Source organism: Pezoporus wallicus, unplaced genomic scaffold (assembly GCF_028554395.1).
Source record: "Pezoporus wallicus isolate ANWC-B61680 ecotype Strahan unplaced genomic scaffold, APGP_CSIRO_Pwel_v1 contig_3058, whole genome shotgun sequence".
NCBI lineage: Eukaryota > Metazoa > Chordata > Aves > Psittaciformes > Psittacidae > Pezoporus > Pezoporus wallicus.
In genome coordinates this window covers 611,853-634,258 of record NW_026641153.1, presented here as the reverse complement: position 1 = coordinate 634,258, position 22,406 = coordinate 611,853, and the positions used below count along the sequence as shown (strand labels likewise).

The window sequence follows — 22,406 nt, the reverse complement described above, 5'->3', positions numbered from 1 at the left end:
CTGACAGTATGAAATGCAACACAGGCTAGCAGTCATAGCTGCTGCCATTCAAACCATAGCCAGAGGATGACTCCTTTTTCACACTTAGAATCATAGAATAGTTAGGGTTGGAAAGGACCTTAAGATCATCTAGTTCCATCCCCCCCTGCCATGGGCAGGGATGCCTCACACTAAACCATGCCAGCCAAGGCTTTTTCCAGCCTGGCCTTGAACACTGCCAGGGATGGAACATTCACAACCTCCCTGGGCAACCCATTCCAGTGCCTCATCACCCTTGCAGTAAAGAACTTCTTCCTTATATCCAATCTAAACGTCCTCTGTTTAAGTTTTAACCCATTACCCCTTGTCCTATCACTACAGTCCCTAATGAAGAGTCCCTCTCCAGCATCCCAAGGCCCCCTTCAGATACTGGAAGGCTGCTCTGAGGTCCCCACGCAGCCTTCTCTTCTCCAGGCTGAGCAGCCCCAACTTCCTCAGTCCCCTGATCGTCCTCATACACTCCTCTGGACTTGTCCCAATGGTTCCAACAGTTCCATGTCCTTTTTATGTTGAGGACACCAGAACTGCACACAATACTCCAACTGAGGTCTCACAAGAGCAGAGTAGAGGGGCAGGATCATCTCCTTCGACCTGCTGGTCATGGTCCTTTTGATGCAGCCCAGGATACAGTTGGCTTTCTGGGCTGCGAGCATACACTGAAGCCGGCTCATGTTCATTTTCTCATCAACCAACACCCCCAAGTCCTTCTCTGCAGGGCTGCTCTGAATCTCCTCTCTGCCCAGCCTGTAGCTGTGCCTGGGATTGCTCCCACCCAGTTGTAGGACCTTGCACTTGGCATGGTTCAACTTCATGAGGTTGGCATCAGCCCACCTCACAAGCATGTCAAGGTCCCTCTGGATGGCATTCCTTCCCTCCAGCGTATCAACCGAACCACACAGCTTGGTGTCATCGGCAAGCTTGCTGAGGGAGCACTTAATCCCACTATTCATGTCACCAACAAAGATGTTAAACGAGACTGGTCCCAACACCAATCCCTGAGGGACACCACTTCTTACTGGTCTCCAGCTGAACACTGAGCCATTGACCACAACTCTTTGCGTGCGGCCATCCAGCCAGTTCTTTATCCACCGAGTGGTCCATCCATCAAATTGATGTCTCTCCAATTTAGAGACAAGGATGTCGTGTGGGACAGTGTCGAAAGCCTTGCATAAGTCCAGGTAGATGACATCCACTGTTCTACCCCGACCATCAGTTCCGTAGCTCCGTCATAGAAGGCCACCACTTCCCTTCATGTGTGCAAGAAGTTTGGGCATTAACCCACAAAGGGTGAATTGCAAAATAGCCATCTTAATGCTGTTTTCCAGTCACTGTCACACTACACACAGAGTACTTTAAAATCATTATTTTGGTATCTGAAAAGCTCTGCAGATCTGCAGATCTTAGGCTTACAAAGAGGAGGGAGGAGTAAGCATTTTAGAAGTCAGCTGGCCTACAGTGCACTTCAGTTTCCTCTGTGCCATATACTCTTCTTTGCTCAAGCTGTTTTATTGAGGACCATCTTGAATGTAAGATGTTCACAATAAAAACCCAAACAAACCCATATGTGCTGTCCCCAAATACACTGCAGCAGCACATTGGTAAATACTCATTTCAAAATATCTTTCGCGAGAATGTGCAAATTACATACCTTGCAAGAGTCACAATTTAGAATAGGTTTGTAGTGTTTTCAAAAGACATTAAGGCTATTACTGTCAGTAACTACTTTCTATATTCCCTTCAAAAGTGTTTCGAGAGATTGTCTGAGGGCTTTGTTAGTACAAGAAACTTTATCTGTCGAAGTGCTTTAAACTGACAGATTGCTAACACAAATCCATTATGTTAAGATCTTAAGTAAAATAATATACTGTCTAAAAATAATTAGGAAAAAGAAAGATAATACATTGCTAAATAAGAAAAGCCACACTCCTAATGTTTTTTTTGCTTCCTAAAGGTGTGGAAGAGAATCCAGTGAGATTCCTAGAGAGGCTCTGATCCTGGTGTCTAGCTCTAGTGATAATGGAAAACTGGGGCATAAACAGTCTCTGTGAAGTCTTAAGAGCAGAGCTACAGAGGAAATCTGAAGTGCAGGAGGTTGAGTCAGGGTGACTGGGAAGTATCCTAAGCTTTCTTTCACACTGTTTAAAGCAGCTCAAGAATATTCTTTCTGCATATGTTTAAAATTGTCTATAACTGATACCGGAGGACTCTGATCATAATAAACTCTGCTGGGTGCAAATACTTGGCAAAGAGACAATATTTAAGGTAGCACAGCAAAATTATTTTATTGACTTTTGGCTACAATATTAAGCTCCACTGCTTTACTGAGTGACTATTTTTCTAATTACTTTTCAAATTGGCAATGCATTTCAGGCCTATAAGTGATTTCTATTTTGTATAGCAGGTAACAAATGAGGGTTAATTTAAAAATGTCATGCTATTCCCATGCTCTACCTGCCTGAAGCAAAACCAAAGGGATCCTTCATTGACTGCTTTCAAAGTTTCCAAAATTAGGAATTTGCTCTTGCTTTTAAGACAGATTCTAAGACATGCATAGTTGATTTCCCAGCACTTGTCACTTAGCTCAATCATCCTAGCTAGTAATCAAGATCATTGAAATTGTGTAAGGATGGACTTCCTAAACCTGCCCTTTAATGAAGTGATACGGTTATTGCTTAGTAATGAAGCAGTGGCCAGTAGAAGATGCTGGAGGAGCCACAGCTGTATTTCTCACAGGATGTTTTTGTTGCATCACTTCACTCTCATTCGGTCAGTGATAACTGCTCCAACTGCCTGTTTATACATTTATTCCACAGCTGCCGCTGCTATTTATCTGCAATTCATTCATAACTAATCTATAAATCCCCAGCCCCTTTTCCTTATGGTTTGCCTATAAGAGTTTCCAAATGGACATTCATGATTAGACCTAGTGGTAAGGAAGGCAGGTTATACAGTGCACATTTTGTAAGGTTTTTAGTACTTAGAAATCATCAACATGCACAGCTCATGCAGCAGGTCTGTGTTAACGTTACTTTTACCATTGGTGTTGATTTGGCCATTTTAGTTTCTTCTGTCTTCTTTCCTGTAAGCTTTCCTACCAAGGCTTCTTTTAAATGGTATTAAGAACTGTTTAGAAAAGAAATACTATTTCCTTTCAGCTTTTATAGATTATAGTACATTGCAGAGCTGAAGAGGGAATAGGCAGAGCCCTGGGACACAGTGGAGGTGGTGTCTTTCCTGAGGTGTTCCTGCAGCCCATTCTGGGACATTCAGTAAGCCATCACCACTGTGCTTTTGTTCCTCCTCTCATTTCCAACATGTCCTACCTGTGTGGAGAAGAATCCGAGCCTCTTTTGTTTCTGCAGATGACTAACCCCAGTTGTAGTCCTTGCTGGAAGACTAGTAGCAGGAGGTTACTCTGAACAACATTGCATAGTGCTAGCATGGCACCTGCTGTGGCAAAAGCAGCAGCACTTCAAAATCCACAACTTGAAAGCTGGCGCAAGGGAGGCTGGAAGAGTATCCTGCCAAATAAACCTCCTGTGTAGGACAGAAGTAGATGTGTATAAAAAGCCACTATGCTATAATCCAGGGCTACTTATTTCCCTCTTATACTGACAGCAGCACAACAATAGTCATGTCTGTCCTTGTAGGAGTGTTTGTGTGTTGTGTGTCTAGTTGCTAAGATGATCCAAGCAGTCAGCACGATGTAGCGCTAAATAGGACGTTGATGGCACTGCATAGGTGTTAGAAGACAGGTGGGCTCAATTCTGTCTTCTTTCAAGTAGAGTCTGTCTTCAGAGCAAGAAAAGATGTTTTTACCCACTGAAGCACTTGTCTAGAATCATTGAAAGTCCCATTGCAAGAGGTAGCATTGTGTGTTTAGTATTAATGTTAAAATGGAGAGGCAAGGCAAAGGAGCAAGCATGGAGATGGGTAAGGAGGAAATGGGTGATTTTCAAAAGATACTTTTTTCCTTCAGTTATTTGTTATAGATAAAATTTATTGCAGATGAGTATTGCTTCTACTAAGTAGCTGAATGTGTTTGAGGGACAGGAACTAGGAGATTGAGTGCTGCAAGAGCTGATCTAGATGATGTAATGTCTTGATTCTCTGAAATTTTACTGCAGACTGAAGGATCGCTTTTCTGTTGGAAAAGCTGTTGATTTTTTAATTTGCTTATGCTTTTGTTTAGAATGGGCACAATGCACAAAACTGGAAGATGTCAGTCTTGGGTTTATGGAAGCCCAGTTTATGCTGAAGGGAAGCATAACTGTTTGCTTTTTTCTGTTTCTCAGTTTTAACAAAAGCTGTGGAGGCTGTAATTCAAGTAATTCACATTCTTAAACAATAATACTGACCTGGGCTTGTTTTCATCTTGGCACCTGTCTTTACAGATGCCTGAAAATGTATTTCTCAGGTCTATACTAGAATGTCATAGGGGTTTTTCCAGGGCTGGTGAATTGGTCTGTTTCTGATGGTGGACTTACGAGAAAAACACTGGCCAGCTGACTTGCAGCAGAGCTGGCTTCTAGGACTGGCTCTGCCACTGGCTTGTTTGGTGGCTGTGGGCAGTCACTTGATGACTCTATGACTGCATTTTCCCACCTTAAAACCAGGAGTGATGATTTTTATTTCCTTTGTAAATGGCTTTGAGATCTGCTTTATCCCACAGTAAACATTACTAATAGTAGTCATATATATAATACTCTTTTAAAGCTGTAGAAAGCTATCTGTGAATCTGGCTTAGTCCCTGCAACCAGTGGGGGTCCCTAAAACCATTCAGAATTAGTAGCTGGGAGAGAGTCACTGTTGTACAGACATGACCAAGCTCCAGAGATGCGACTGCAACTCCCGCAGGTATGTGCAAGCTCACTGTGAGCTCTGGTGCTGCTAATGGAGCACCTGTGGCAGTGTGGAGCTCAGAGTGTGCTGCTGGCTGCCCCCAGGTAGCTCAGTAGATACCAGGGTGATGAGCCCACACTGAGCTCCACACTGCGGCAGTGGCATTGTTGCCACTGCCTTACCTAGTTAATTTAAAGGTGTGGTATGAAAATGCACCCTACAGGAGACCACAGGCTCAGTGTCTTAGTTACATTTGCTATCAAGCATGGGCTGCTGGCATCATTTCAAATTACCTTACCTTTGGCTTATCATCCTCATACTCTGTAAATACATTTCCGGTCTCAAAGTAAGGGAAGGTTTTCTTCATCCTTTTTATCTGTCATGAATGGTGTTCCAGTCTAAGGCATGCTTAAAATAGGTTTTTAAATGCCTTAATTTTCATGTTAGTTGCCATTTTATCTGTACCTAACTCTCATCTACCTTTTTTCCCATCCATAAAGGTGAAGGATGCTTTAACATGGTGACAGTAATGCTAAGAAGTAGGTAGTATTACTCTGTTTTGAGAGAAAGAGAGAAATCGAGGCAGGGAAAAAGTTATCTGCCATGAACTAAACAGAGTGTCAAGGTAGAAGGAGGAACTGGCTTTAGGCTTATTTTTCATTAGGGGAATCAGTGGTGTTTGGACCACATGGACCACAGTAACTCATCAACTACCAATTGCATACTAATCCATTTTATGCCAGGTTTTGTACACCTTATATCAATATTTGTAAGAAAAGTCTTAAGTACACTTTGAAATGACACAGCAGATTAATAATAGAATAAATAATTCAGTACTCTTTGAAACAAGCATCCTCCTAGATGTATCAGATAAATAAAACATGGATTAGAAGTGTCTCTGAATGATGGTATTGTAGGAAAGGCATCTCAAAAACTAAAGGAGTAATGATCACATCCTTTTCTGGTTTATAGTTTTCCTTTCTTAATATCATTAAAATAATTGCCTCCAAATTCAAATGCTTATGGGAAATGTATACATTGAAAAGACCTGGGTTTAAGTCTCATTAGCTGTGCAAAGTATCAATTCATTTGGCAAAATATTCATCTAGAAAAGAGTTTGTGCCAGTTCAACGCTATTTGATGGCTGATTCCTGAAAGATCTATTCTGAGTATAGAAAGGAGCCACATGATTCATTCAGCTTGTGCATATCTATTTTACCTCGATAGAAGGGTTATATCTGGGGAGATAAAGGTTTGTTAAACAAAGTATCATTAATCACTCTGTCCGGAAATGTAGACTTTGCAGGAGCATGCTGTAATTTGCATCACTTTTGCTGTGCCTTGCCAGTGCTGCTGGTGAGAAATAACAAACCTGTATTTATGAAAAGGACAGGTTTAAGATGAAAATAATTCTATCTGAAAACTGTGAGAATGGTACAGAATCCTGTCGCCTGCACTCGTTCAACGGGAGAACACTGTATTTGTAATAAATTCCTTTTGCTCTGGATGAGTTCTGCATTTTCAATGAGGTTAACTTGGCAACATTCTAGTTGATTTTAATAAAAATAGCTTCTTTGAGGACAGGGAGCTGAGGTTGCCAAATTTACAGCTGCCTTGCACAATTACTCTTACACCTCCTTCAGGGCTACTTAGAACCAGTAAGCAAATTAAGTGTATCGATTGCAATTTTGTTGGACTAACCCTTTTTTCTTAAGGAATAAACTTGATTCCTTTCAGTATGTGTCTGCTCAGAGTGATCTCTTTTCTTTTCAGCCATAACACAAAGACAACATCATGGCTGGATCCACGACTTGCGAAAAAGGCTAAACCTCCAGAAGAGTGCAAAGAAAATGGTAGGTTATTAAGTTTTCGTTGCTGTTCAGAGGGGATTTGCCTTTGTGTGTGTGTGTGTCTCTCAGTTCTTACGAAAATCAGGCATTTAGGGGAATGATGAAAGGTGTTTAATTGCTGCTTTGGTTAGAAGCCATAAGTGATACCAGTTCTCAGTGTGCCATGTGTTTCTGCTTTTTATTCCCCTTTCTGATGCTATCCAAAGCTGAGGATCACAAGTGTGTTTTCTGCCTGTTGTGTGTGTGACTCCGGGACTGACCCTCTCCCTCATCTCCTACAGAGAACTTTGGTCTGCAGAACAGAATCCCTTTTCAGATTCTGAGCTTTTAATCTACAGGCGATTCAATGCATAAGGGAAACTAGCAGCACCGTGGGAATATGAATATTGTTTGATTTGTATTTAAAGGTACAGTGTGATGCTATTTAGTAGCCAATTTAAACAAAATAGTGTCTGATAAAACAGGGTGTGGGAGGGAGAAAAGAGATCAGTGTCTGTCAGAGTTCAGGGCTGGATTTGGGGGGTACTGCATTGTTAATGGTTTAAAATTTAACAGCGTGAATACTGTTGAAGATGCTTAAAGGAGCTGTAGCTGTTGTGCAGGAGCGATGACTATATTGACAGATTCAGAGATATGAGCTAATACAGATCATATCAAACTGTCTTATATGCATTCAGTATAATTTCTGGTTTTCCTCTGGTAAAGTTTCAGTAATCAAAATCCTGTAATAAAGGCAAAGTAAAAATGTAATAGATCGTTTTCTGAGGAGTCTTTTTCCATTGTTTTATAGTGCAGTGTCAGTTCAATTAGCCAGTTGAAAAGTGATGATTTCTAAAGACTGCTACTTATTTTATTGTTGTAAGATACAGAGGATTAAATGCATGCATTTGATGTGCATTAGTGCAAATCATTTTAAATTATTTTAAATGTGTTAATAGCTTTTCATGTACTGCATCTGATCTATTTTAAATTTTCCAAGATACATTCATTTGGTTAATGTAAATACTATTAGCAGAAAGAAAACTCAGTGCCGGTTTGGGTTGATAAAGAGGTCACTGAGGAATTGCTGGCTGTATGAAATGCAGGGTCAGTGTTTTGGTAAAGAATGTTCCTGGAGTTTTTTTGTAAATAGCTTTATTTTGAAAGATTGCTATATTCCAAAAATCCCTTCCTTATTTCAGCAGTAATTCTGACGTTCTATTCTGACATCAGAAATTACATGTCTGAATAATTTTGTGATGCTTATTCTAGCACTGACAACACAGGCTCCCACAGTAAATTCTACAGTGAATGCAACAGAAGTGTGTTACTGAAACAAAACAAGGGCACAGGAGTTTTGCATTCTAAATCTCTCACATTACTTCCATGAATTTATGTCTTTGCCTGCTCCTTAAGGAATACTAGTGAGAAAGGCAGAAGAAAAATCCACCAGTATCTATGAAGTAACATATTGCAGACTTACTTGGAGTAAATGATCTGGCTTTTTTTTCCTGGTATCTGTTGTATATACTGAGAGATCACCACAAGCACTGAAATATTAAAAAAAATCCAGCTAACAACAAAGTATCTTAAACAATTTAAAATGAAAATGCTGTTAAAGAAACATTATTTTGTAGTTATTTGCCTACTGGATTATCAAATTACTATAGTGTGCTGGGTCATGTTGTTCTTGTAAGGGTTGCTCAGCTCATTAATGCAAAGTACTTGAAGCATAAAAGACTTTAGAGTGAGATTTTCTGTTCTTAGAGATTCTTCCTGAAACATCCTCTCTTTTCATAAGATTCTTTGGTTGTTCAAGAATGTGGGCTTGGTGGTTGGTTGTTTTTTTTTTTTTTAATCCAATACCTGTAGAAGAAAAGGTTCTTAAAAATCCCTAATATGCGTTAAAATGACTGTACCTTGCCACTGAGGTCCAAACCCAGGAACTTCATTATAGCACATGGGGATTTGGAATTCTTGTTTAGATTTAATGCCAGATCAAGGAATAATTTCACACATACTTCAGCTATGGCTTGGTAGTGTTGCGCTTTATGATTTATTCTGGCACATTCTGCTCAGAGAAACAGAGGTTTAGAAAGGCATCAGTGTTTAGATAAGAAATGATACTTACCTTGCTGCTTTATTGCTATCTGCATAACTTGTTTTCATTGACATTCATTTTGTCACACCTGAAACTTGCATTGATTCTCTGAGATACATTATGATATCCTTATCACTTATCAGACTCTGCTATCAGGCTTTCATTCTGAAGAACCCAACTTCTGTGTTCTCCTTTGAGTGCAAATATTGCCAAATCATAGAATCATGGAATGGTTAGGGTTCCTTCTTCATTCTGCCACCAGCATGAAGTTTCCACACCAGACAACGTTCTTGCAGTGTACAGTATTTGAGTCCTGATGTTCTGGGCTAGTGATACTGAGTGGCCCGTCCGCTCCAGGCATTTCCCTTCTTCCATTTTCAGCTCTTTAATACTCCTTTGCCAAATTCAATTTCTTCATTTTCTCTGGCTTCTATATGCAAACCCCAGTGCTTGCTCATTTCTCTTTGCAAAATCTGAACCAACCTTCCAGCACATCCCTCCTCTTGAAAAATTTTCATATGCCTTTGCCAAGAGACTGACAAGCTCTACCAGGTCAAGTTTTCTTTGCGTCTGTACTGGGAACTCTCTCTGTTTTCCTTGAATGATACCCACTGCTCTAAACCTCTTTGTAGGTCAGGAGGTTTTAAGGGCTGATATTTATTTCTTTCTCTGTCATGGAACTTCTGTGTAAATTTCAGCAAATTGCTTTGACTTTTGCTCTGTGAGATCTACTTAGATTTCAGGTCTGAAGCAAGAATTGCCTCTTACTCTCTGTTTGTATGGTGCCTACCTGAGTTTCGTAATAGCATTAAGCAGAAATAGCTGTCAATTCTTCACTAAGAACTAGATTTTCTTTTACATTCCTGACCTCCTCCAGAAAATCTTAAATTTATTAAAATAATTGTGTTTTCTCTCCTGGAAATATTAGCTGTTTGGGGTTTCTGAAGTGGAATGCTTCTTTGAAATTATTCCTTTTTATCTTTTCCCCACCAGAATTGGTTAACCAATTTTTATCTGCAGAGTGCTACAGAAGTTGCAGTTCTGCCTCCTTTCTTTCTGAGCTAGATTCCTTGGTTGCTACATTTTCTGTAATTTCTTACGTAGCTGACTTGCAGGATTTGCATGATTACAGGTATATTATGTGAGTGGTCGACTAACAGTCTGTTCTTTGGGAGAGAATATGGAAAAGAATGACAAGTCCCATAAGGCAGTAAAGATTTTAGTTTAATATTGAAAGGCAGTTCAGCCTTAATGACATGAAATATCTGAGGTTTTAGAAAGTTCATTTTTGGTTAAGAAATGTAGTCTTTAATTAATTTTATGGAAATTTCCATTCTGGGGAAAAGTGAACATTTACTTCCTTATCCAATTTGGGGATTAAAGAGCTGTTGAAATTTCCTGGGATCAGATATGTCAAATTTCACTTATTTCATTACTACGAATTTCACATATTTCATTACCAATCCGTCGCAACCAGTAGTCTCCATCACTCTTAATCCATCCCTTCCTTTTTATGTCAACCTCCTTTCTCCTTAGTTTTCAAATCCAAGTAGGCTCAAGACTATAAATAGAGCTTCGATTTCACCTAGCATTCATCTGTCATCTGTCTTTTTATCTCCTCTACACCCACCAATTTGACTGCAAAGTATGGATGTTTATTGAGGGTGAGCTGAGTTGCTTTTAAATTTCATTGACTGTGAATGTCAGTTCTATTTTGACAATTAGAGGACACAGATTTACACCTGTATGTAGACAGACATTTAGGTATCTTCACCTCAAACTGAACCCCAGTCTCTTGTCACATTTTTTTCAGATTATCCTTTTCCCCATTCCTGTAGTCACAGGCAATACCTTTTGGTGAGCTCGCTGCCACACACAGCTTCAGCGTTCTTCATGCCAAAGGCGCACACATCTATTCTTGTCCTCTTCATCTTTCTTTCCTAGTTGAGCCCTTTGTTTCATGCTAAGTATGATGTCTCCTGTTGGATATCTCCCATCTTGAGCAAATCCTCTAAGCAAATTCCCTTTTGTTAATAGCAACGCTTACCGCCTCCATATATCCTTGCCTTGCCACTTCATGGCACATAGGACTTCTCCCTTTTACTTTTCATCCAGACAGCAGAGTTCTTACTCAAGGCTTTGTATGGCACATGCAGTGTGTCATAGCACATGCGGTCACAAATTCAGGAATTCAGCTCCCTTTCCTCCTTTGAGAACATTGTCATTATCTCGACCAATCATCTCTAAACATTTCAGAATTTCATTAAAAAAAGGAAAGCTGTAGATTTATTGCTTGAACCAACTTTTTAAACATATGTATTTATATATTTAATATGATTCTTCCATTAAAATAAATAAATAAATAAATCCAGAAGACAAGTGTTACATTTGGAATCATAAGGGCAATCACTTATTGCTCTTTCTGCAGTCTCAAAGGTATAACTATCCCAGGAAACCAGTAATTTTTCACATGAGTAAAAATTTTGTGTTACGTTTCATGACTGCTTTAATGCTGGAAAGTACTTTCTCAAAACCTCACCATTTAACATACAGTCCCTCTTCATGTCCCTGGTCTAAGCTACTCCCTCACCATTTGTATATGCCCCTATCTAACCCTAGAAATGACTGAAGCCCAGCAATTAGTCTACAGTTGTGGCTCTTACTTGTTTCCAGCAGGTATTTTGCTTTATAAACCATCTAACTGATAGAAACTAGACTCAAACTTCCAGTGACAGAAAAGGGCACCTATATTGTTATAACTCCACAAATGTAAACAGGAATTCAAAACAGTTTTTCTCAAATTTCACCAGACCTTGTTAAAATTAATAACTTTCCATAACATCTTTAGTTTGTTTGACAGTTAGCAAGAAAGAAATAAAATGTAGGACTGTCTTTGTCATCTGCTTACATTTTGTATTTCTTGCTAAGAGTTCAAACCACATAATCATTGCATATATCCATTTTAGCTTCAACTACCAGCAAGTAAATCCTATATGAACAAATTCGATAGATTTATGAGGTATTATCATCATCATCATCATGCATAAAATTAAACCTACTCTACTGCTTTGAAAAACCCAAGAGTTTAAATTCATTGAGGATTTTCTGTGTTTGCTATCTGATACTTTTCTTCTTCCTTTGGGAAGATTATTTATATGGAATGAAAATAAATAATGAAAAGAAAAAATAAACAATTGGCATTATCCTTGATCTCCATAATTTCTATTTCATGATGAAGGTCTTAAAAATCAGTTTGTGTTTGAAACTGTTTTGTCTTATTTGTAAGTAATTTTTCTTTTCAGTTGTAAAGATTCTGCAACTGAGCATAGAAAAATGAGTAAAAAATGATCTCAAAACTGGAGAACTTGGTTTCTTGTTTTAATTCATACTGCAGGCCTATCAATATTTTTTCATAAATAAATAGATGTGACTCAGAGTGCTTTGTGACACCAGCAGTTTCTTCAGTACTTTTAGACACACTTCTTTTGTGAGTGTTTCTGTCACGATCAAACTGTAGAATGTCTGTCTGTGTACACCTCTTTCCTTTTAGTAAGTGCAGGTTTCTCTGTAGTTAACCAGATGAATAAACCTATCCAACATTGCAAGTTAATCACAAACATAACAAATAATTTGTCATTGTTTACTTGATTCTTCTATACTGTAGTAAAACATATCAACCCTTCATATTTTTGTTTTGTGGGTGCATTTGGGCATAGGCATGCTGGTGTAGTGGGTAAAGCATTACTTCTTGATTCTCTTACATTTACTGTCACTGGAAACTAAGTAGTGAACTTTCATCTTACGTGGATACCATTTATGTCTGGCAATTCCCACTACTGGCAATCTATAGCAGGTAAATATGTATATACAGCTAGCTTTTCATTTGACTGAATTAGCAGTAGTCTGGAGTTTGAAACCATACCTTTGAGCAGTCTAGGGTACGAAGGGGCGTGGGACTTTTTGGCTTACTGGGATGAATCCTCATCAGAGAGTTACATAGGAAACTTGGACAGAGCTGTGCTGTACATGGATAGAGGAGGACATGGAATGATGAGGAAGTGCCCTACACTGTTGAGTGGACAAAGTATTAGCAGGACATCTTGGAACTCCAGATCAAGCCCCTGTTTCTGCTAAATGTATGGATCCCAATATGAGCTGGGAGAGAAGGCGAGCTTTTGGGTTTTATCTAGTGCTGTGTGACCCTGAGCACTGTGTTTGTGTCTCAACATGGTGTTCACTCTCATTGCTTTCTAAAACTTTTATCTCAGTGGCTTCTAAAAGGCTTATTTTATTTTATTTTTTTGCCAAGTTGTTTCTGCAAACCAGATTGCCTTGTGCAGGCCAGACAAGTACCTGCTGAGCACAGGGTATAACATTATCTAATGCAGGGGTAATGTATTTATCTTCAAGATACCTGTGTGTTAGCTAAATTTCGTTGAAAACTGCAGTAGATTCAGACTTCAACAGAGGGAAATGGTGAATAGACAGACACTATGAATCCATAAAGTTCATTTCCCCAGGAAACCAAAGTAGAAAGAGATATCATCTTCAGAAAGGTAGGGTTATTTTCTTGATCAAAACAAGAACTCCTAAAATACACAAGTCATGATTGATATCTAATGCTAAGTGCGAGTTGCATTGTGTGTTAAATGGTACCATTTGTTCCACTATAGTAAAGGGTCTACAAATAGTACTATTTTAAACCTTGTTTCCAAGCAATTATGCCTGCTGTTGGAAATACGTTGAGGAGAGTCTCTTTATTAGACTTTGTACCAGCATAGCTTAATTAATTCTTTTTCTCAAATGCTGGAATGTTGTTGGATGTCAAATAGGTCACTATAAAATCATGCTTTTATGTAGACTGAGCTATGACTATATACAAAGAAACTTTTGCTTATTTTGTTAACAGTTCACATGTGCATTCTTTTCCGGAAAGCTGTCTTGGAGAATTTTAGCTTAATATTAGTTTATAACATGTAACTAAGCCACAGGTAAATGAAGGCCACAGAAGTGTCTGTCTCCAATGCAGTTTTCAGTTCGTGGTCCATGGCAGCCCTGCAATTCATAAAACTTTAGTTAGTCTATGTTATATTATTTCTTTTGGCCTCAGATAACAAAAAACAGCTGCCAACCACATTGAAAAAACTTTCTGTCTATCCTCCTATCCATCTCACGTGAAATTTCAGAAATATTTAATGTGGGTTTAATTCTCCTTCACTGAAGCCATTTGGAGGCTGGAGTCTAAATGGTAGTTAATATTTTTCATGAAAAACACAGAATGGACATTTCAAATGGGAGAGAACATGTCATGCACAGTCATAATGAGTAGGAAGTAGCTGATGAGGTGCTCTCTCTGTGAAGGGAAGAATGAAGCATTCCCCATCATAGCTGATGCGGGCACTTACTGGGTACTTGCTGCAACACCTCATATGTGGTGACCCACTGCCTGAAACAGAATCCAGGTCTCTGTGGTGGGAATTTATTTGAGGATAGGGAATCGAATACAAAATGGCAAGCCAGAAAAGCTGGACAATGAGGAGCGAGGGAGCTGAAGGCAGAGAAGAGGACAGGTTAATCACAAGCTTGCATCTCAAATCTTGATCCTCTCTAGAGCTTAGCAAAATATTCAATGCTCTGAAGTATCAAATGCAGCTAAAAGACAGAGTCTTGCCTCCTCTTGCATTCTCTCTTGAAGATGTAGCTTATACACGTTTCTCCAAAAAAAATATAAGGGGACCTATTCTTTTATATTAAAACAGCACTTTCTCTATTACAGCCTGGAAAAGATACTGCCCTGCAAGTGAGAAAAACAAGTTGAGTAAGCTCCTCTGCCAGGTGGGGTGCAGAATATAATGTCAGATGAATCAATCCAGAGAGAAAATATGAGAGCAGCATAGAGCATGACATTGTCCCTAGACATGTTAAACCATCCCCTCTGGGATGGTTTGAGTTGCTGTTCCAAGAACTGTTATTTTTTTTCCCAAGGGCAAGTATGAAATGCTTACAGAGTTCAGCTGAGAGTGCCAGGCACACATGAGTAATTTTGCTGCAACTTTTGATACTGCTCTGCAAAAGCTTTTCAATTCAGACATCAAAACCCTTCCTGTTCCAGGCCTGAGTCACTTCTGAGTAGGGACTGCCCATCACACACTCCTGGCTGCTGGCTTTGTGATATGAACAAATGACTAGGAATTGGGAAATGGATTGACAGATTACTGAATTAATTTCCAGTTTTGACTTAAATCCAGGTGTTTCCAGATGATAAGAATACTGTACCTTTAAACCGCAGAGTTCTTAGAACTCTCTTTTGCAGATTATTAACCCTATTTTTAAGTGGTATTTAATGCCATCAGTTTTGTAATTGAGCTGGCATTACTTGTAATAATATTGATCACAATTAATGTTTTCTGTCATTTAAGTACATATTGAACATCCTTTTTTCAGCTTGTATTTTCAGTTTTGTTTTAATTAAACAATAACAAAGTCTCTTGAATTGTCATGACCTTTGGAAGGGCATTCTGTGTTGGCACCATCAGCTGTGCATTAATTGACGAAAAAAAAAAAAGAAAAATCAATGCCAAAGCCATAATAGTGATAATTAAAAAAAGAAAGGGGGAAACTCATTGGTGTTTCTTCTGGGCACTCAGAAAACAGTACTCTGGCTAACCTAGTTGTCTTACAGCTTTAGAAGAGTAATGCTTCTTCATCCTTGGATAAGATTTAGGACAAAGTATCTGTCCACATGGACATATGTTGGTTGCCTGCACCTTGGGACCAGCCCTGGGCAACCTGTCTATGCATCCCTGGGGAACTCTTGAGTTCTGGGACGGCTTCCTTGGAGTACACTTATCAGTGTGACAGAGAAGTTTTTTAAGCTGTGATGAACTATTAAGTATTACTTTGTTTTCAGAAACATTAGTTTCTCAGTCTCAGGTGTACAAACCCTGTAGAGTTCTAACCTTAATCTTAAATAGAGTTGGTAACTACAAGGACAAGAATGAATAAAAGTATAGGAAAACATGTCTGTTTTCCTTGATTATTCAACTAGTACTTTGCTGTCTTGCATTCTGGTCTCAGTGTTCACCCAGATTGTGTGTTTAAATGGGGAGATGCACAGGATCCAGAGGCACACAGCCTGCAAGGATCCCTGTTTGTACAGCACTTGTCAGCCTAATAGTAATTCTTCCAGTGACCTGAGGATTTTAAAGGTTGCTAAATGGAGGTTGAGGAAGCTGCTAACTTGTCTCATGGTCCTTGATGAGGAAAATAATCAGGCTTTCATTCTAATTAGTTCATGATTATACAAAAAACAAATAATTTCAAGTTTCAGTGTTTTATGAAAGGGGTCATGTAAACACACCTTTCATGTGGCTGTGAAACTTATTTCCTTGTAAAATGCTCTGCGATTCTCAGCTAAAAAAGTTTGCAGACATATGAATATTATTTTTGATATGTGGAGCTTTACAGTTTCTTTATTGTAACATGTATAATAGATGCCCACTGTAAAGAATACAGCATGTTCATCAGTGATGTGATATATAATGAATAACACATTTTAAAATGGCAGTGAATGTTGACTGTTATTTTGTAAAACTCTTTCAAATTGTAATTTAACTCCACAATAAAATAGACACATTCACCAGTGATGGACCCCAAAATTTTCTGCTGGTACTGCTGGAGCTCCTCACGTCCAGTTTCTAATAGCGTCCCTTTTCATTTTGCTGCCAAGTTAACTGGCTAAGCTTAAGTAGTTTTCTGCTGTGTGCAATGAAATTTAGAATGAAGGGAGAGAGATCTTTTAAACTCATTCGGAGAAACAGGGCCAGAGGTTTAACAATTCATGTCCTTAACAAGCTATAAATTGGATTCCACTCACCACTGAAGCAAGTAGCAAAATTCTCACTGACTGCTCAAGGTTGATTTTTGCCACTAAAATGCAAGCATTGTGTGGTATGAGAATAGAGGTGGCCTGAAACATTCCTACAATGACCACTGAAGAAATGTTCCAATGTGGGAATTTCTGAAAGGAAATCTTTTCACACAGAAAAGAATTCACACCACCATATTTAGCAAAGCTCATACTCAAGACCTTGATGCCAATAGAGAATAAAAGGTTGAAATTCCTTCTGAAATAGTATTTAATCATAAGTAGAAATCAGAGTACATGATTTTTAATCCTATTCTCTCTATAGCCTTAATCCTTCAATCCTTGACTTCTAAATGGCAATGAAGCAGGATAGATTTAACAAAGAGGGGCTTGTGGTATTATATTCATTACAATATGTCCAGCTACCTTCATTTTTACTATTTCTTCTCCCTCTGGCTTTTATATGAAAGCTCTTGTTTTTAATAGAGAGCATTAATGAAAAAGGAACGGCAATCTTCTCCTTTTTAAAAATTAATCTTCGTAATCGCTGCATTTTACATTTACTCCACAAGGTCAGCAAGTTCATTGAATCTAGAAGTTGAAAACAATTTGTTGTTCTTTGATGGAAAGTTTTCCTTGTTGTGCAGACCTGTTATGTATCTCCTGGCAATCATTTCAAAGCGTATTGCCACTACATTAGCAATATAATGACTTGCTAAAATCTCCAATAACACTCATTATGCTTCAGATAGTTTTAAAGGCTGATTATTTGTCTTTTTTTTTCCAACATTCTTTGATTTTTCTTTACTTATAATGCAACACATTCACAGTCAGGTAAAGATGAACCCAAACTTTTCTGTAACTTTAGTAGCTGAGCTTCACAAATACAGTTACCTCAGGGTTTTTTCTTAATGTTAATTGAATTCCTTATACTTACAAGTTCCTGATTTCCATTTTCTTTTTGGTTTTGTAGTATGCTTTAAAAAAGGTCTCAGTAATTTTCCTTTTGTTAGACCAGGATTTTGATTCTAACCTAAACTCCTCAAAGTGAGTGTTTGAGTCCTTGTTAAATAGAGCTGGAAAATCCTGCCTGAGCACAGATGTCCTGTATTTAAGATTTGACAGATAACACAGCACTTTAAAAAGCTACTGTCTTTCATGACTAATACCATCACAGACCCAATGGCAGATAAGCACTGTTTGTGGGAGAGAATAAAAAAAGGAATGAGGTAACATTTCAAGCTTTTTGTGAAATATATCTGCCCAAGCAGTAGGAACACATAGTATGTGGATGTGGCTATCAGAGTAGTTGGGAAGTACTGCTTTTTCAGAATAAATAGTAGAAAGCTTTGGGAATAGATTAAGTGGCTATAATAAGTGGAAAGTATATAAAGCAGAGATGTGGAGAACTTCTTGCAGGCTATATAAAAAGAGATTCGGATTTGTGATGCCTTAAAACATTAGAATTATTTCAGCATAGAAAGATAAAGAGGAAAAAATCTCTGGCTATGAGAAAACTCTGCACCTAGTAAAGGTAGGAACAAAAGACTGGTGAGGCAGACAGACAGGATTCTGGAATGTTAAGCATTTGTTTCTTTTAAACATCAAATCTTTATATGTAATTAATTTTTACAGAATATAATCTATTGTTTCATCAAACTAATGTCTGATTGCATACTCTGGTGACATGTTGGATCTTTGTTGTCTATGCAACTGTAAAAATGAAAAGGTCATAAAAATGCAGGGGGATTCAGGATAAATCAAGTCACTTGCTATAAACAAACTCAAATGAGCCTTACTTGCATATCTATATATGTGCGTATTTCTATAGCCGTGTAGGCGAGATTCTGGTAACTTCTGTTCAAAGCCAGGTTGAACAAAGCCTTGGGCAACATGGTCAAGTGGAAGGTGTCCCTGCCCATGGCAGGGAGGTTGGAACTGGGTATCTTACGGTCCATTCCAACCCAAACCACTCTATGATTCTAAGATTCTGAGACTGGGAAGCTGCCCAGTGCAGAGAAGCTTCCCTGTGCAGAGAAATACAGTTCTTCCACTGGATCCTCTTCCTTCTGGTGAATGAACAAGGGGAAAAAAGTAGTATTCTACTGTCAAAGCTGTTAAAAACAGTGCAAACTAGCAATTTTGTCTGAGAAATTATTTAGTCTAGATAACATCCTACTATTTATAACCTACACCTTTCCTGTACTGGCATTGGAGTGCTAACATTGCTCTTCTTGACTCTGGAGATAACCCAGAAGCTGCAGCTTCTTTTGTCTGCATTGTTAACTGTAGTGGACATTGGACGTTGTTTCAGTGTACTTTTGCTCAAATGGACTTTGAAAAATGCAGTGACTGTTTTAGGTTTAGAAATCTTTATTTAATCTTTGAGCTCTGACACCACCATGAAAGTTATGAGTTCCTATGTCCAAAAGTTTTGCTGTTTGGGGGAGAGGGAGCAAAAGGGTAGGATTTCATTTTTTAAACTAGGAGACACCTTTTTCCTGTTCCTATCCCAGCTGGATTTCTCTTATCTATTTTCTCTAAGGTAGTCCATTATTTTCTCTTTTTATAAGAAATATTTTTTGCTTTTGGAATTTATAGCTGTAGTTTACCTTCTGTGTAATAGAACACTTGCTTGTGGGAGCAAGGTTTTCCCTTGTGGAGAACAGTTTTGCATTTTTTACTACTTTAAGGAAATTTCATTTTCCTATTGCAAAGTGGAAACATTCTGTTCATACCTGCAAGTCCTATTCCTTCTGTCCAAAATCCAGAATAATCGTATATCACTTTCATAAGTAAACACCTTTGGAGGCACTGCAGCAACCCCTGATAGATCCGTCAGGGTCATATGCAGCTGCTAAGTCTGAAAGTGTCTGCCACTGCCGTCACAAGGTGTGGCTCAAGCTTTTCATGCTACACCTTTTGTTTGATCATCAACTTACATAATTTTTTAGAAACTTTCACCATTATAAACAGGATTAACAAAGTCAGCATTAGCTATTTTGGGACTGATGTATTTTTTTATAATCAAAAATTCATCTTTTAAAGGTTTATGACTGGTATTTATCCCCCAGTTTCCTCCATTGGACTAGAAGAATCATTTAATTTCTTTCTGATTTAGCTGTGGAAGTGGGAAAGCTCTGCCATCATTGGTGGTTTGAGGGGCAGGAGATCTGTTTCTGCAGTAGGCTTAATGAGGGTCATTAGACTTTGTAGGTTGTAGCCTCCTTTAGTACTCATTAAAACTGCATTTCTTTTTCTGGGGGTCCACTTTGTTCAAAGCGACAGATGTTTCCATGTACTTTTCTAACCCTCAGCTCTCTGTGGTCACTTTCCATGCCATGATATTTCAACCTGGACATTCTGTCCCCACCACTATTTGACTCATTTTATCTCTTCAGAACTCGAGAATATGCCTGTATTTGTTACTGCATATTAATATACAAAACTGTATTATGTTTCTCTGATGAGTACTGAAAAATGTCATGGAAAGACTTAAATTGTATGGATTTTCAACTATTAAAGACATAACATAGGGGATTTCCAAATTCTTTGAACTTTCTGTATTTTATCCCCTTCATGTCTTTGTTTTTAAATACTTGACGGATTTTAACACCTTTAGTTTCTTCTCTCCATCCTTCTGTTCTCATGCCTCCCTATGACATCTGGTCTCATAGTTCCATATTTGACATCTACTAAGTAGTTTAGATTGTTAATTAAATGTGGGTGTTAATTTTTGAGAAATTTAACTGTGGTTTTGGACTTTTGTTGGCCTAGTGTAATGGTCATGGTAAGCAGAACGTTATTGGCTACTTGCTGCTCGCTACACTGGTTGCTGGAATTTTTACATCACTTTTTCGCTTAAAAAAAACCTGATTGTAGCTAGAATATATCTATTAACATGTAAATTTCTATAAATAAATGAAACAGGTAATGCTGGGTAGAAAAATGTACTCCTACTTATTTCAGTAAATGGAATTGCATTAAAATTTCGTTAGGCACAGCTTACATTCTCTGTTGTTTTGCTGACTGAAATGAATTCTAACACATGATTAAAAAAAAAGTAGAATTTGGTCTAGCAAGGAATAAATGCAGATAATCTTTTCCCCCCTGATCTTAAGCTTGCAAGAAATAAAGTTGTTAGCTTAAGGAACATTTGAATTACTAAGAACTGAAGAATTTATTCTAGCTGCAGTATCACTAGGTAGATAAAAGCAGAATTAGAATGAATTATTATGGATAAAGAGAAGTAATAAACATACTTTCATCTCTCACACATCAGTAAGATTTTAAGTGACACTAGTGCAAGAGAAGACATCTGGCAAATTCTGTTATTAATTATTTTTAGGTTAATGTTGAAAGAACCCTACAGATCTGTTATATTTTTAAAGAAGCCACAATAAAGTCTCAATGAGTGAAAGGTGACAGGGGACCTGTTCAAAATCAACTGAATGGCTTCTGTTGAATTCTGCTGAAGAGCATTGGATTAGGTGGAAAGATGCCATCTGTAAGAAGGAGGTTTTGCCTTTTTCTCAGTGTACTCTCTCATTATTGATTGACTTGAAGGGTGCTTTTTGAGATTTTGTTTATGCAACACCAAATATTGTAATTATGTCTTCATGAATATTCTTTCCAGAGATAACAATGTGTATTCCGGTGGTAGTGCAATCCACAGTTGAAATCTGTGTGCAAACAATGTCCTGGATTGTGTATGCCTTCAAGATTTTCCATCTCTCACTAATGGTTTCTGAATGACTGTCAGTGGTCACTGACAATTAATGGCTGATGGGCAAATTGCATGTGTACTTGTGTTTTTCCTGTGATTACTAGGGCACTTAAAAGAACAAAATCAACACCCCCACACTCCCCATACATTTCTCTGCCAACTATCATCTCTCAATTACTGATCTGCTCATGTTCCCTTCATTTGTTCTTAAGATTTACAAAAATGTAATACCTTTTTCTCCCCTTGGAATACTTTTTAGTAATGACCAGATTGATAGAAAGCCCAGCTGGAATATTCAGTGCGTTCAGGTTATTTTTTGTTGCTTAGCTCTTAATCTGAGAAAGAGACAAAATGGCAGATTTTTATTCCTTTCCTGGGATAGCAAATGGGCTCCGTTATTGCCATAGTAATTAAGTTAGGCATTGTTATTACAAATACAGAAGGCTTTGAAAAATCAATAGAAAAACTTTGAAAATGTTTGGCTGCGGGAGAGGTGAAGCTGATATTTCTATAATTTCTTGCTTTGCAAAACAAATACCTCCATCCCTAAAAAGAAGACTTACATTAAAAAAAATAATTTTGCTTTATATTCCTGTTGCATGTGCAATGTTATACAGAGATAATGAATTTGCGCATATTTGCACGTTCTTTCATAGCCATTAGTGTGGTCAATTTAATGCTTATACTTTGGCAACAGTGAGGGCATCCTCATTTTATGTCGTGCTGCTCTAACCTAGCTGTTTCTACCATTCTAATCCCCATAATTTCTCAGCCACTGGTTCTCTGTTTTGCTGTTCCTCCCTCCTTATATATGCAGATCTCCCACTGATGTTGCTGTAGGGAGCTATATAAGAAAAGCAGAATATCGAAATTCATTACTATCATGTGCAGCTGAGAGGTGATGTTTGATCTGGGAATATTGCCCTTCAGCTTTTGCTGTTGTACATTGCCTTTCGTATGATTCAGTGCCCATCAGCTGAGATTTTGTACAGGCTTGTGCTT

At 38.2% G+C, this 22,406-nt stretch overlaps 1 protein-coding gene across 15 annotated transcripts in view; it reads left to right on the top strand.

The window, feature by feature from the left end:
• The window catches only part of MAGI2 (membrane associated guanylate kinase, WW and PDZ domain containing 2), a 739,872-nt gene that overhangs the window by 507,927 nt on the left and 209,539 nt on the right, over positions 1-22,406 (top strand). For all 15 annotated transcript variants that reach the window (XM_057422529.1, XM_057422525.1, XM_057422520.1 and 12 more), the window contains one exon: positions 6,655-6,734. In XM_057422529.1, the coding sequence (XP_057278512.1) occupies positions 6,655-6,734 (80 nt within the window). The remainder of the gene's footprint in view (positions 1-6,654; positions 6,735-22,406) is intronic.